At 40.6% G+C, this 14,596-nt stretch overlaps 2 protein-coding genes across 4 annotated transcripts in view; one reads left to right on the top strand and one right to left on the bottom strand.

Annotated features, from left to right (window-relative positions):
• The window catches only part of CNST (consortin, connexin sorting protein), a 48,647-nt gene extending 44,739 nt beyond the window's left edge, over nucleotides 1-3,908 (bottom strand). The window contains exons 1-2 of one of the 2 annotated variants that reach the window (XM_085055181.1): nucleotides 3,889-3,908; nucleotides 2,081-2,177 (exon numbers count right to left, since the gene is read on the bottom strand). In XM_085055181.1, the coding sequence (XP_084911307.1) occupies nucleotides 2,081-2,083 (3 nt within the window). In that variant the 5' untranslated portion in view covers nucleotides 2,084-2,177; nucleotides 3,889-3,908. Of the gene's footprint in view, nucleotides 1-2,080; nucleotides 2,178-3,888 lie in introns of those variants that run through there. The other variant, XM_085055182.1, reaches the window with a different exon arrangement.
• A 167-nt stretch (nucleotides 3,909-4,075) lies between these two features.
• On the top strand, nucleotides 4,076-14,596 carry TFB2M (transcription factor B2, mitochondrial). Of its 2 annotated transcripts, none has more exons than XM_085055187.1 (8): nucleotides 4,076-4,427; nucleotides 5,236-5,324; nucleotides 6,219-6,372; nucleotides 6,762-6,910; nucleotides 8,483-8,572; nucleotides 10,801-10,863; nucleotides 12,112-12,260; nucleotides 13,672-14,596. In XM_085055187.1, the coding sequence occupies exons 1-8, from the start codon at nucleotides 4,133-4,135 to the stop codon at nucleotides 13,862-13,864; spliced, it is 1,182 nt and encodes a 393-aa protein (XP_084911313.1). In that variant the 5' UTR covers nucleotides 4,076-4,132; the 3' UTR covers nucleotides 13,865-14,596. The 2 variants fall into 2 exon arrangements, with proteins under 2 accessions (XP_084911313.1, XP_084911312.1); XM_085055186.1 differs by having other exon boundaries at nucleotides 4,077-4,427; nucleotides 12,109-12,260.

The raw sequence follows: 14,596 nt of genomic DNA, 5'->3' as shown, positions 1-14,596 counted from the left end.
AGAAAGTTTGTACCCCTGCCAAAATGCCTTATAATACACAGCTTACGCAACCATCTTCACACTACGAAACCCTTCATCTCTCCATGGAAAATGTCAAAAATATTGCTGCTTAGTGTTTATTAGAAGGAAAATAAAACATGGACACTGTTGTTAGCATCAGTAGGGACAGAATTCAAGGCATCAGCTCATTTAAAAAATGTTTATTTTTGTTCTGAATGGCTCTTTTGTCAGCTGTGAACTTTGCTGCAGTGTTTGTAAGGCTGCAAAGTCAACCTGCACCTGGTATGAAAAATCTTTCCTATTAAACAGCATGGTATTGCATAAGAAAAATAGCAAAGGAGTGGTTTAACTTCTTTTTTCAAGTAAGCTTCTGAGCACTAGGTGTATGGTCATGTATGCAAGTATAAGTTATATCAAAGGAGAACTGACTTGATAGTTTCACTTAATTGGTACCTAGGCAGTCACTCTCCAGTGATCTGCACAACTGATCTAACAGACTTTTAATGGACAATAACTCCCTATTAATCAGGTTTTCAGTGCTAGGCTGGAATCTACATTGTCACACAGAGCAGGCAGGCTTCCAAGGAACCCTGGATTCTAATTTCCCTTGCTACTAATAGCTTGGCCAAACAGCAGAACTCCCCTCCCTTGCCAGTGCCCGTCCCCCATCCAAATGTCAAGCCATTTTTAATTGTCAACAGAGGACATGTAGGCAAGTAGTAAGTTAAGGTTTATACACCATAACAGCTCTAAATACAAAGTTGCTGACCTCATTTTAAAGACTGACTTTCACTTCAAAGGAAGATGTCCAACACAACCCACAGGTTGCAAACTTACTGGACCTCAAACCAGATTGTAGCGTAGGATTAAATGCCACTTCTGTTCTTAGGATATTTCCTCTGTGCATTTATGGACTTGGAGTGGGGGACAGTGATGGCTAGAAAATATGACAAAAGAATGAGGCTACAATCTGATTGATTTAAAAAAAAATTCTTCCTAGACACTCTTTTCCTGAATGTCCAGTGCTTAGAGCACTTTTGAAGAAATCTCTTACCACTCCTTCCACTATTTTTCTTGGTCACCAACCAAAGCACTACAACAAAATTATTCAAGTATGCTGAATAAAATAAGTGAAATTCTGTGGCATTCTGCATGTCAGCAAAGCAGAGATGTTTCTGCCAACTCAAGCATTTAGCAGGTTATTTTATTTTCACATTACTGAAGCAAATAGACTTAAGTGATTCTTTCAGCTCTATTGTAAGAGCTTCTTTCATTTCTGTTGAAAGCTTTTCTAAAACTCACATTGGAGGTGGTATTTGGTAACATGTAAACCTTTCAAACTTAATATGTAGTCTGAGTCATTAGAGGAGACTCTAATGATTAGTATTCACTATCAGGACAAGGGAAAAAAAGCATGATCATGCAAATTTCCATTCACGTACTCATTGGGTTCTATTTGTGCATGATGGAAATTCTGCCAAATTGTACTTAAAATGAAGTATGGGCATAAGAGTTTGAAAAACTGACATTAAGATCTAGGTACTTCTGCACTTTTCACCCTTACTTAGAAACGACTGTCAATATTTACTATGGCTAAGTGGTTAATACATAGCAAAATAATACTAAAAGACTAATGGTTTAATATTAACTTAAAAATAAGCTTTAAATTGAGTAAAATAAAGGTAAATGTGAAAGGTATTTAGAACCATTAAAAACCCTCTTTACTATCTTATAGACACATACCACTAATGAGTTCTTTTGGTTCAAGCATAGACTGGAATCCAATCAAATAGGTAACCCTTTTGATTCCCTCTGATTTATCTCAGGAAACAATAATTAGGAGCAAACAATTTCAGCACACCCAACAATGCACGCAAATTACAAAGACATAAGGCTCTTGGAGGTAAGACTGTAAATTCAAATATTTGCATGTGGTGATAGCTGGACTAAACTAGAAAATACATGCCACAATTAGCCATTAATGTAAAAATAACTGTTCAAATGTCCCTGCAATACACTTTAACATATTAAAAAATTTTCCACATTGTAATTTCTAAATAAAAAAAAGTACAAAACTTACCATTTTCCTAAGTTTTCAACAGTTTGTCAAAGATAATGAGCAGGTCATAAGGAGGTAGTCCTTTATGCATGCAAGATTCAGCACATATGCGGCAGTTCTAGTAGGGGGGAAAAAAAACCAAATCATGAGTTTAGCCTATAAAGACCTGTGGTTCAATCCAGGCAAGCACTAAGCCAAAATAAGTAAAAACATGAAGAGAAGTGTCTTATTTCTAGTGTACTAAGACTTGTCAGGGCATTTTGTCTTTTATTAGCAAACATGCCTTGGAATAACCCCAGTTGCTCTGAACAGCCCATTCAAAGATGACCCTTGCACTCTTGAGTGCTTCAACTGGTAACAAAAATTTCGAAAATTCATTAATTAAACTTAAAACTATATCTAACCTTTCTGTGGCCGTAGCTGTCAATAAGCTTTGATAAGGAATGCTGAATTAGGACATTACTAAACACTTACTCTAAGAAAACCAAGTTCTGCTTGATGTTCTGAAGTCCTACAAATTACTGAATTATCAGACTAATTAGTTAGAGAATGAAAAACCTATTAAAACATAATGTCCAGTTTAAAAATGGATTGAGGTCTATCCCATCATCCAGCTGAACAATCTGTCCATTTCCCTTAAGGCACAGGGAAAACTATTACAGCACTCAGTGCAAAAAGGCAGAGTATTTAAAAATAAATTGCAGATATGAAGAACTGCTACATTTGACACAGCAATTAGAATCTTTTCTACATTTAGCCAAGCCCCACTTCATGCCACATGCATGTCTGCCAAAAAGAGAATAACAAAGCCACAATTTTCTATCCCAATTCCTGTTTAAGAGAGATAGATCAAACAAAATGAGTTTGTTTGGTAAGTAGGCGCATGTTAATTTCTCACTTCAGAAGCAGAGAAACAAGATATAAGAAATTAAGCAATTTGCAGAAAATAATACAGAAAGTCTAGTTCCGAACTATTAATGTGAAGCCCAGAGTACGCTGAGATTGACAGCTCTCTCTTGCCTCCTGCACAAATGAGACAGGGAGCGGGGAAACACGTTTGCAAGGATTCTCTCTCCCTTCCCCCATCCCACTGCGGCCACTCACCGCTTTGAGCACAGTACCCCTGACGGATGAACTCCCGTTTGACAGAACTTGAAAACCTTTTGAAGATGGTCTTAAAGTTATTTCTCGCTCAGGCACTCGGGACGTTGCCGGAAGGACAACGTCGCTGCCATTGAACATTCCAGGTCTAACCTACACCGTAATCGCAACAAGGTATCGAGCAGAAAGAGAAGGCAAGGAGGGATGCCGGAGCAGGATCCTGCACCTGCTGAGGGCGGCAGGGCGACACAAACAACCGAGTCCCGAAGTGACTATTTAGCTGCAGACGCGGAGATCAAAGACTGCCGTGAAACACCCAGGCAAACCTCAAACTAAATACGTAGCTCCTGGGACTTCACCGCCCCGCGGAGCACGCATCGCTCCCCGGGCGCCCGGCAGAGCGCTTCCCGCCGGCCCGAGCCCCTGCCTGCCGAGGCGCCGCTCGCCTCAGCCTCTCCGCGCTCCCTCCGCTCCGCTCCGCTCCGGGGACACCGCGCCGGGGGCTGGAGCCGCAGCGCGGGCAGCTGCTCACCCCGGCCGAGGCGAGCAGCGCGCCCAGCCCGCCCGGGACCGGCACCTTCCCGCCGCCCGCCCGGCGGCCCTAACCCGCCCCTGGAGCGCTCGGCGGCGGCCGAGGCGAGCAGAAGGCGGCGGCGGTGCGCGGCACCGGGGCAAGCATCTCGCCTTCCCCTCCTCCTTCCCCTGCGGATAAGCCGCTGTCAGCTCACCTCGGCTCCGCGGCGGCTCGGGCGGCCGGGACCCAGCAGCCGGCATGGCGCGGAGGCGCGGGGGCCGGTGCTGCCGCAGGCTGCCGGCAGAGCGGGGCGGCACCATAGAGAGGGCGGGCGGCGGGAGGAGAGCCCTCCGACGGCGGAGCGGAAGCGCGCTGAGAGGCCGGCAGAGGAGGAAGTGACGCCCCGGTTGCCGCGGCGATCACGCCGGAGCTGGAAGCGCGGCGCGGGTGGCGCGGCGATGCTGGCGGGCAGGGCCCCGCTGGGCGCCGCGGGCTGCGGCCGCCTCCTGGCAGCGGGGCTGCGGCCGCTGCTCTGCGGGCTGCCGCCGTGCTGGGCGACGGCGGGCCGGCAGTACCCGGCCGTGCGGGTAGCGGAGCCGGCGAAGGCGAAGCGGCTGGTGCGAAAGGAGCCGCGGAACAGCCTCGTGGTCCGCCGCTTCATCGCCTGCCCGCAGCTGGCGCGCACCGTACGGCGCTGCCTGCAGCACGGGGACGGCGGCGATGCGCAGCCCCTTCTGCTCGAGATCGCGCCCGGTGAGCTGCCCCGCGGCTCCGGCGAGCCCCAGTGACCTTGGGGGGTCAGTGCGAGCCGCCGCCCTCGCCACCGGCGGCACCCCGGCCCTGCTGTGCTGCTGCCGCGGGAAGGGCCCGGGCCTCTCTCCCGGGATTTCGGGCGGCGCTGGCAGCTGCCCTGCGCTCCGGCGCCGCCCCGGCCGCAATCCCGGCTGCGGCTGTCCCGGACCCGCGGCCCGGCACCTGCCCGGGCAGTCTGCGGTGGGCAGCGGGACGTGCCTGGGGATCCATTTATGCAGAGCCTGGGCAATGAGTGAGCGCGCAGTCTGCAGGCTTGAGTCACTCGTGTTAAAACTTTGCTGTAGAGTGACCAGAGATGTAATTTTCTTTCAGGTAGTACTGTGGTTTTATAGGCGACCTTTATCAGTAAAAGGACACCCGGGATTTTGGGCTAGTGCAAGTCCTCTGCAGTTACCTTATGATTTGGGGTTTTTAGTTTACATTTCTGCAGAATGTATTTTAGAGATAACATGGGTAAGGTTTCACAGTATATTTCAGTTAGCAGAAGAAAAGTAGAAATATTGGAAACATTATCTGCAGTGTTCCTCAGTGTCTAATTGTAACACTGTGCTTAGTGTCATTCAATCTTGGGCAGGCTGCCTGTAAATCATTTCTCTATCTCGTTTTGAAGTGTGTTTAAACAAACACAGGCTATCTCCTGTTGCAGGTGGTATGTCCCAAGTGTTGTGTTGGGAAAATCAATAAAGGAAGTAATTTAGAAATAAAAATGCACTTTTAAATTTTTTTTAAATTTATTTTCCTACTTCAGGTCCTGGAATTTTGACTCGAGCTCTGCTTGATGCAGGTTTTAGAGTGGTGGCTGTGGAAAGTAACTCAGGTTTTCTTACAGACTTACAGGTACACTTTTGATTCAGTTGCATGTTTCTAAAACATAATTAAAGGGAAAATAAGAACTTAAATTGGTGTGTAATTGTTGGATCAAAAAGGAATTAGACAGTGACTGTTACTTGCAACATCTGAAATAATGCCTAATAACAGCAAGTAGTTTAGTACTATTCATTACAAATGCAGAATATTTTTTAATTAATCGTTTTGGCATTTTGTGTGTGTAGAAATTTAAGTTCATACAGAGTCTTTCTATGTATAGTTTCATGCACAAATTTGAAACTAATTGGAGTCATTGTAGATGTCTATGTTTAAGCAATAGTTCTGCATGAAGCTATAAGAAATCTATAAAAATACTCGTAGTTGTTCTGATTATCTCACAGTGTTGTTTAATCTATTTTCCTGCAATTGACACTTAAATGCGTTGTCCTCTGCTCCTCGCCTGGGCTTTGCATGGATTCAAAGGGGGTCAGACACAGAGCTGAAGAAGTTGCTCTGGAAGGTTTGTGTTACAGTGCTGGTTTGAAACCAATGACTCTCACCTGACTTAAAATGTCTATAAAAGGCATTCTCTCGACAGATATGAAAAATTCTGGTTTTAAATTGTTGAAAGAAGTGGTTTGCGTAGTTGAGTGTAGTTGTTTGTTTCTTTGAAAACTTTGCAGAACATCTTACGAGTTTAAGAATGTGGTTGAAAGGTCAAGTTGAACAGCACAAAGAATACCAAAGTGCCCTGCACAGTTAAGGGGGCAATTATTTTTTTCAGCTGAAAGAAGCAACTCTGAGGTTTGACTCTTGTTGACTGGGTAAAAATTTTAGGTAGTACTTAAATGTATTTTTTGTTGGATGTTTTGCAAAACAAGTCACTGTATCCAGATTTCTTCAACTGAAGCAATTTTTATTCAGTCCCTAGAGAACAGCCTCGATGGACAGTTAAAGGTGATTTCTGGTGACTTCTTCAAACTGGATCCTTTGGCAAAAGGAGCATTGAAACCACCTGCTGTGTCTTCTGACAAACTTTTTGAAACCATGGGTGTAGCAGCAGTTCCTTGGAGGGCAGGTATAAGTTTATGATTGTACATGTTACAAATACATTGGAAGGGTGCATAGGTAGTTTGGCAGAATCTTTGGGATTTGGTTGAAGAATATGTCTTATTTAATACACATGCTGGATTAATGAATACTATTTCCTACATCTCAGCTTTCCTTAGACCCATGATAGCTTAAAAAAAAAAACAAAAACATGTGGCAATATAAGCTAATACGTATTTCTTGTTCATTAAAGGTTTAGTCTAATGCAAACTGAGCTTGAATTGTATTCATTCTTGAGCAACAAGATCTCACAGACTTTCTTCTCTTAATTGTTTGTAGTTTAGACATTAGAATTAATGAGAATGTCTAATACATACTGCAAAATTTTAAAGATTCTTTTACATAATATTGAAACAGATGTTCCTGTGAAAATATTTGGAATCGTACCACAACAATCAGAAAGAAAGAGACTTTGGAGACTTCTTTTCACCCTGTATGAATGCAGTTCCATATACAAATACGGAAGAGTAGAACTCAACCTCTTTATAAGTGAAAAAGAGTATACGGTATGTGCAAGGCATTTGACAAGTAATGAGGGTGTAGTGCTTCACAGAATGCAAAACCATTTATATTGTATACTTAATGTTTTTGCTAGTGAATTTGTTTTTCTACCAGAATTTTGAAGTATTGTCAATTTCTTACTTGTTCTCTGGATGCAGTGATAGCACTGTCAAGAAACATTCTTCTGTCATATAATCACAGATCTCACAAATGGGAAGACTGGTCCTTGAGAAGCATATGCAGCAGCAGACTAGCTGCTTTCCATTGTAAATTGTGAGATGATTAAATTCTGTACCATGCTTCTGCAAAAAGACTGTTTACTAGTTGTAGGTAATAGCCAATGAAGACTGGATTCAAAACACAAAAACACAAATGAAGAGGATTCAGAGTTACTAAATACCAATACAATGAGATGCACTCGTCCTCTTGAGTCGTTTTGTATGCAGTACTGAAAAGAACTGAGGCAAAATATAGTGATTTACACTCCCTTTTTATTAATGTTCTGTACACTAAGGTGGAACAGCTTTCTGATTACATGTTCCTAATTTATGGTGTCCCAAAGCTCTAGAACTATATTTATACTTCAAGGATACCTTTCTTTTCCCTCATAAAACTGGGAGGTTCGTACGGAGCCATAAACTTTTAATTACTTGAAGTAGACAAGGACTTCCAGGTCTGCTTACACAACTTGTGTTGTGTCTAACACCCCACTGAAAAAAATTAAGTGTATTTGTCTATGAAATGACAGGTTGGACACCACTGAAATACCCAGTTGTATGGTATGTTTTTAATGGCCAGATTTTTTACGAAATACAGGGCAGCCTATTCCTTTAATTCAGTCCCTGTTTCGTGTTTGGTTTTTTTTTTATTAACTTTCCTGGTTAAAATGTGAACCCTGTTAAATAAGAGTGTAGTGAAAGCTATTGGAACCTTCTTTTACTGGGCATTATTGGCTCTTTTTTGTTTGTTGTTTTGGCTTTTTATCATATGACAAGGCTGTGTAAATCTATCACAAGAAGTTAAATCTCCCTGCTACAATTTACTTCTTTCCTTCCCCTTTTTGAGAGTAATCACCTTTCCTTTTTTTCTTGCTGTAAGAGTTGTTTGATGTGTAGTATTGATCAGGATGATGACTGTGCAAGTTGCTTAATGTTCAGTGAGGTCACCTGATGTTTTACTTACTCTGCTTGTGTATCTTCTTGGGAATATTATCAGTGCAAGCTGCTAACTCTACCAACTTACAGGTTTTATATGAAATCTGATTCTTATCTCTCTTCTGTGTGAAACTTCTCTGCCTTAAAAGGGACAGAAGGTATATATGCTGGAGATTCATATGTAGATCAGTTATCCAAATAACTGCTGTGAAGAAATACTGAAAATGTTATAATGTCTTCTGACAAGATGTACTAAAATAGCACAAAGTGCATGTTTGAGGACTAATGTAACTTGTCCTTCAAATTTTAGACCTAACTGAATTTCTTACTGATATAGTTATAAATATAAATAAGGTTTTGGTTAGATAAAGACACAGTCTTGGTTTTTGCAACAAAAATGCTTGCTCTTTGCCTTTTTTTTAGGTATTAACAGCAAAACCTGGGGAGCCGAGGATTTATCAAGCATTTACTGTACTTGCACAACTAGGGTATGAAATTAAACTACTGCATAAGGTAAGAGTTTTGTACCAGCTGATATGGCCTAATGCTATGGACATGCATTTAGAAGAGTGTTCGTAGTGGTTTATCATTGTAAACTGATTGGAAGCTAATTGGATGTTTAAATTAGTTGCAGAACTGTTGAAAACTTTTCTAAAAAGCCTAAACAGTCATGTTTTGTGTAAAACTCTTTCAATTAAGCAGCACTGTTATTCACTATTATGTCAGTGTTTTCATTGCAAGCCACTGTACGTGGAAACATTTATTCTCAGAATCTTGTAGATAAAAAAGAAATGTTTACACACCAGATAAGTCTTTTCCATTTTGCTAATAGCTGTGTGAAACTAGAAGTCTGCTTTTCCAATCTGTCATTGTCTGGTCTTTGTTATATCCTCTGAATTTTGCCATCATGTAAGCTCTGGGCTTCCAAAGCTGTGTTCAGTAGAAATTTTCTTGAGTCTTGGTGATTTAATGTTCCAAGCATACCTGCTTCTCCTACTAATTAGTACCTTCTTACCTTGTGAAACGTACTATGGTTTAGTTTTAAAAGTTTTTTTTTTATATGTTCTCCCACTTCCCTGTGAGCACATGACCATCAATTTTCAGTTGGCTTATGCTTTTCAGATTTATCTTTCTGCTCTGTTTTTCTAGGAACCTACTTTCACAGTTGAAATGTTTTGCTAATCTAAAATTAGGTTTCACTGTCTGTTGTCTTCCAAATACCTTATACAGCAAGGTATATATTAAGGTAAATATTAGGAAGTTGAAGAATGGTACTTTTTGAAGGTGGTCATCTGACTAACAGGGATGAAGTAAAAGTGGAGGCATTCAATGTCTCTTTTGCCTGTCTTTCATAATACTGATAGACCTTGGGCTGCCTGGCCCCCTGAGCCAAAGGACCATGGGTGTGAGAACAGTGACTTTCCATTAATGGAGACTGAAACTCTTAGGGACCAGCTGTGTCAGCTAAATGTTCTCAAGTCCATGGTGCCTGAATGTTCCCAGGTCCATGAGGAGCTAGTGGAAGTTATGGCAGGACCTCTCTTGATTGGCTACCAAAGGTTTTGGCAGTCTGGGGAGGTCCCTGCTGACTGAAGCTGGCTGATGTTATTCCACATCGTCCTACAAAGAAGGACGTGAGGGAAGACTCAGAGAAGTACAGACCTGTTAGTCTAATCTCAGTACCTGCAAACATTATGGAATACCAGATTCTGCTGGGTACTATTGAAAGGCAGTTGAAGAATAATGCAACCAGGCACAGTTAAGATGGGTTCACAAAGGAAAGTCTCATTTAACTCATCTGACACCTCCTGTGATAAGGTCTTCTACCCAGTGGATGAAGGAAAGATGTTGGATACAATTTTTCTGTGTTGCAGAGAGGCTTTTGTTACTGCCCCTCAGAGCATCTTTCTGGAAAAGCTGTCCAGCTATGGGATGAGCAGGTTCAGGCTGTGCTGGGTGAAGAACAGGCTGAAGGGCAGAGCTCAGAGGGCTGCACTGAATGGGGTTTCTGGCTGGCCACTGGTCACCTGGGGCTGCTGGTTGGCAGCAACTCAGTTTGAGTCAGCAGTGTGTGCCCTGGCAGCCAGAAGGGCAAGCTGCATCCTGGGGTGCCTCAAACACGGTGTCATCAGCTGGTCAAAAGGTGACTGTCCCACTGAATTCAGTATTGGTGCAGCTTCACCTTTGAATACTTGGGCAATTCCGAGCACCACAGTTTAAGGAGGATGTGAAGGTCCCTGAATGCATTCCAAGGGGAGCAACAAAGCCAATGAAACGGCCAGCAGGAGTGTCCCATGAGGAGCATCTGAGGGCTTTGGGCTTGTCTAGTTTGGAGCAGAGGAGGCTGAGGGGTGACCTCACTGCTTTCTACAGCTTTCTAAGGAGGGGAAGGGGAGAGGGAGGTGCTGAGCTCTTCTCCCTGGTATCCAGTGATAGGAAAGGTGGGAATGGTTCAAAGCTGTGCCAGTGGAGGTTTAGACTGGACATTAGGAAGCATTTCTTTACTGAGAGAGGGGTCAAACTTTGGAACAGGCTTCCTAGAGAGGTGGTCAATGCACCAAACCTGTCAGCGTTTGAGAGACATTTGGACAATGCCCTTTATAACAAGCTTCAACTTGGCCAGCCCTGAATTGCTCAGGCAGTTGGACTAGATGGTCCCTGTAGGTGCATTCCAACTGAAATAGTTTATTCTATTCTAACAAAACACTTTAATTCCATGATATATTTGCTTCCTCCCACAGGAACCTTGGTCATCATTTGAAACTAATTTGAAAAATGGAGGACTGGCGATACCAAAAACTATGGTAAGATTGTTGTGTACACTTCTCCTGAAGATGCAGCTAAACCACTTTTAATTAAAGTAACTTTATAGCAGCATTTACAAAAGTATTTTTAAAAAACTGTTCCAATTAAAATTTAAGGCAGCATGTAGATTCATCAAAAATGGAGTGAAGAATTGCTGCTAGCTTAGCAAGTGAAATAAACTAATGTCTTTATTGTCTGTGATGAAAAGAAATATAGTGAATAAACAGCATAAGGGAATATGAATAGGTAAAATATTTTTCAGAGAAAGTTACTGATTGTCACATCTACCTGCTTGAACAAAACAAGTGTTACCACAGTTAATAACATAATCAGTATACTTCTGGTTTTGATTAAAATGGTTAATCACATGTCCATTACAGATTTCATGTGCTAGTTAATTGCTGAAAAGCATGAGTTTCAAAACTTAAATTTGAGAAGTGCAAAAATACCTTGTGTAAAGTTATTTACTTTTCTCTTTTAGAGAAGTAATGATATTCCTGTGTATAATAAAAGAATATCCCTATTTAATTCTAATAATATAAAAGCATGTTTACTTAATATTTGGTTTTACCCTCCCCAGAAAACTGCTATGGTACAGTATAGAGTGTTGTTTCTAATGTTTCTGTATGATATAAGTGAGTATAAGTAATGTAAGAGACTCGGTGTGTCTTATATGCTTAGCTGTGTTACTGAAAAGCCATGTAGAGAGGCAGATCAGGTGGGTTATGCAAGATATATTATGTCAGCTTCAGAAGCACAAATATGAGGTCTGTTGGACAATATAGCATTGCTGCCAATACAGAAGTACATTCATTTCAGTTGGAGACTCCACTCTGTCCCAGTTTCATAAAATCCTTATGTTGCAGTACTGTCTTAAGTGTTACATAATTCCATTTTTCCATATAACAGGCAGGTAGTTGATCTGATACCTTGCATAGTATAGGAGTACTATAGGCCATACAATGTCTTGAAAACTCATATCAAGCCTGTATTGTCTATTTCAACTAAGAAAGTAGAGTTTTAAAATATAAAAATAAACCCCAAGTGATAGTATGTTTATTTTGTTTTCTATTTCCTTTCCTGTTTGAGGCACAGGGAGATGAAGAGTCGTCTTCCAATGAAATTACCTTGTTAAGACTTTTAATAAGAAATGTTACTGATGGCAAAGATGAAACTTTTAGCTAAGATAGATACTGTCTTAAAAAAGTGATTTTTTTCAGTGACTTACTCTGTTTTTCTTGCAGCAGCTGCCAAATGACCATTTATGTTTGGTACGACTGACTCCTCAGCAAAATCTATTTACAGGAGGCTTGAAGCCCTCAAATGCATCTACCTTTATTTTCATGGTGAAACAGTCATTTGTTAAACCTAATTCTAAACTCAGAGATAGATTAAAGTAAGTAAGAAATAATTACAGTTTCTATACTTCAGCGAAATATATGAAAATATTAAAATAGGTTCCCAAAGCAGTATTTATTTTCAGGTGAAATACAGCCTTTAAAAAAATTAAATATTTATTTTGAATTAATCATCAACATGTAGAATAGAAGATTTCATTTGTGCAACCCACAGTACAGTATTTCTGGGGACTGTTCCTGGCTTGTCTTCACAGCTAATAAAAACTTGAGGAATTTTAGTATTTAGAATGCACATGTGCAGTAATTCACTGTACCGCCAGTGGAGGTTTGGTGATGTATTTGCGAGAAGTTTTCACTTATTTTACAGATAAAATAATAAAGCCACAAAGAGTTTTGCAGTTGTAGAAATTAAAAGCTGAAGGAGATTCAGCTTACAACAGACATCAAAGTCATCTAATGAAAACAGCTGAAGGTTATAGAAGGTGGAATGGGGATGTCCTTAAATGGCTGTTATCTAATTAAAAAATTAGGTTTTGGACTTTACCAATTATGAAACTCTCTTTAATTATTGGTTTTGATATTACATTGGAGCTATTCACTTTGCTTTATGATAAGTAGATTTCCGTTTCCCAGAAATGGAAGGACCTCACAGTCTGGAAAGCATTGTCTTCTTGCTGATGGAACTAATGAATATACTTCTCATTTACTGAAAGTAGCTTACGAAAGTTAATTTCCAGAAAAGGGGAAAAAATAAGCTACTAAATTCCAGTAACTCCTAGCAAAGACAAGTGCAAAGAGCCTTAATGGATTTCTTTCTTAAAGTTCAGTAGTGTACCTCATCTCCACTTGATCCTTCAGCCAGGAAGTTGAGGGCTTCTAATATGCATCTTCTGTGTATTTATGCACTCTTTTCCTGTCTGGGAAATAGTTAATGTATGTGCACATTTGTAAAAGTATAGCTGTCATAGCAAAGATGTAGATGGGTGAAGGGTGGATACATCTGTTTATGTATAGAAGAAAATACCTGGGAGCTGTAAGTCATTGGTTCCTGCTGTACTGAGTCATCTTCTTGATGACTGCCTTAGCTTTAATTTCCCTAGCACTGAGGAATATCCCCTTTTTAGGCTGTAATGCCTGTTACTGACTTACGCATTTGGGGTGGATGAGGGAGGGAGGGCACCCATCCTGTAATGAGTAGGTTTGTGTGGTTTGGTATTGTCTATTGTCTAAATAAAGCTGGGGGCTTTATTTACTATTTAAGTGTTTTATTAGCAGAGGTTTCTTCCTGTTTGCAGTATGGGTTGAAAATAACTTGTGTTGCGAGAACAGGTTAGCTTCTTCTGGAAGCTGTAAACAAGTGGAGTGGACCTTCAGATGTTTCTTGCTTTTTAATTTTTCACAGAAAGAAATGCTCTATTATGATTTTGTTTGTTTGTTTGTTTGTTTCAGTTCATGGAGCTTGGACAATAGTGACAGATTACTGAAAGCCCTAGAAATTCCCAAGAATGCTGCCATGCGTAACTTGTATCCAGAAGACTATAAGCGTCTTTTTGAGGCTTTGCAAAACTCCGATATGTTTACTGAAACCTTGTTCCATGATGAAGTCATGGCAAGTGCAAGGGCCATAAATGTACACATCTAAAGCTTTTGGAAGATCACTTTTGCTTCTGGAAGATTATTTTGATAAATGATTTAAATAAAATCAAAGATACTGTTAGCTAGATGATTTCCTGTCCAAACAGGAAAAATTTAGCAAGTTACAAAAGCCCTTCTACACAGGATGAAAGTAATGAATTCACAGATATTTGTTCACAACCTTATGTGAATGGACAAGCTTTGCAACTTTTGCAGGAGCTTATTAGTCACCTGCTGCTTTTGGATGTACCACTTAAATGCAACTTTTTGTTACACTGTTGCTGTATATTTACAACATTAAAAAAAATAACAGACCAAATAATAATTATTTGTCTGGTTTGTATTTTAGTGCTTAGTGATTTGAATGCCCTTTTGACAGATTCACAAAATACAAAGGTCTTTACAACCACTGAGTCAGCTACATTGTCTGCTTTTCTAAACTTGCAGCCTAAAGTCAACATAATGCTAATAAATTAATAGTGGTCTGTTGATGGAAGACAAAGTAATGACAGGGTGATAAAACATAAATTGAGAGTTGCTTTAAGTAAAGATTGGGATATCCCTGGGGAAAAGTTGTAACAGTTACTTCTTTTGAAAATAACAGGGGGCAACCTGTGCTAGTTTATAATACAATATACAAAACCCTGCATCTGTACAGGGATTATTTTAGGTCTGAAAGTCACCAGAATATTCAGTGCTGTATAAATTATTTGGAAAAATAAAATCATCTTACTTGAAA

This window comes from Lichenostomus cassidix, chromosome 3 (assembly GCF_008360975.1).
Source record: "Lichenostomus cassidix isolate B80296 chromosome 3, HeHo_3.0, whole genome shotgun sequence".
Taxonomy (NCBI): domain Eukaryota; kingdom Metazoa; phylum Chordata; class Aves; order Passeriformes; family Meliphagidae; genus Lichenostomus; species Lichenostomus cassidix.
Note: the sequence above shows the minus strand (reverse complement) of the source record. Positions and strands in the feature narration are given on the sequence as shown.

Coding starts and splice junctions, on each gene's coding strand:
- TFB2M (XM_085055186.1), top strand. CDS start 4,133: ATGCTGGCGGGCAGGGCCCCGCTGGGCGCCGCGGGCTGCGGCCGCCTC. Junction 4,428..5,235: donor TCTGCTCGAGATCGCGCCCG/GTGAGCTGCCCC, acceptor TTCCTACTTCAG/GTCCTGGAATTTTGACTCGA. Junction 10,864..12,108: donor TGGCGATACCAAAAACTATG/GTAAGATTGTTG, acceptor TTTTTCTTGCAG/CAGCTGCCAAATGACCATTT.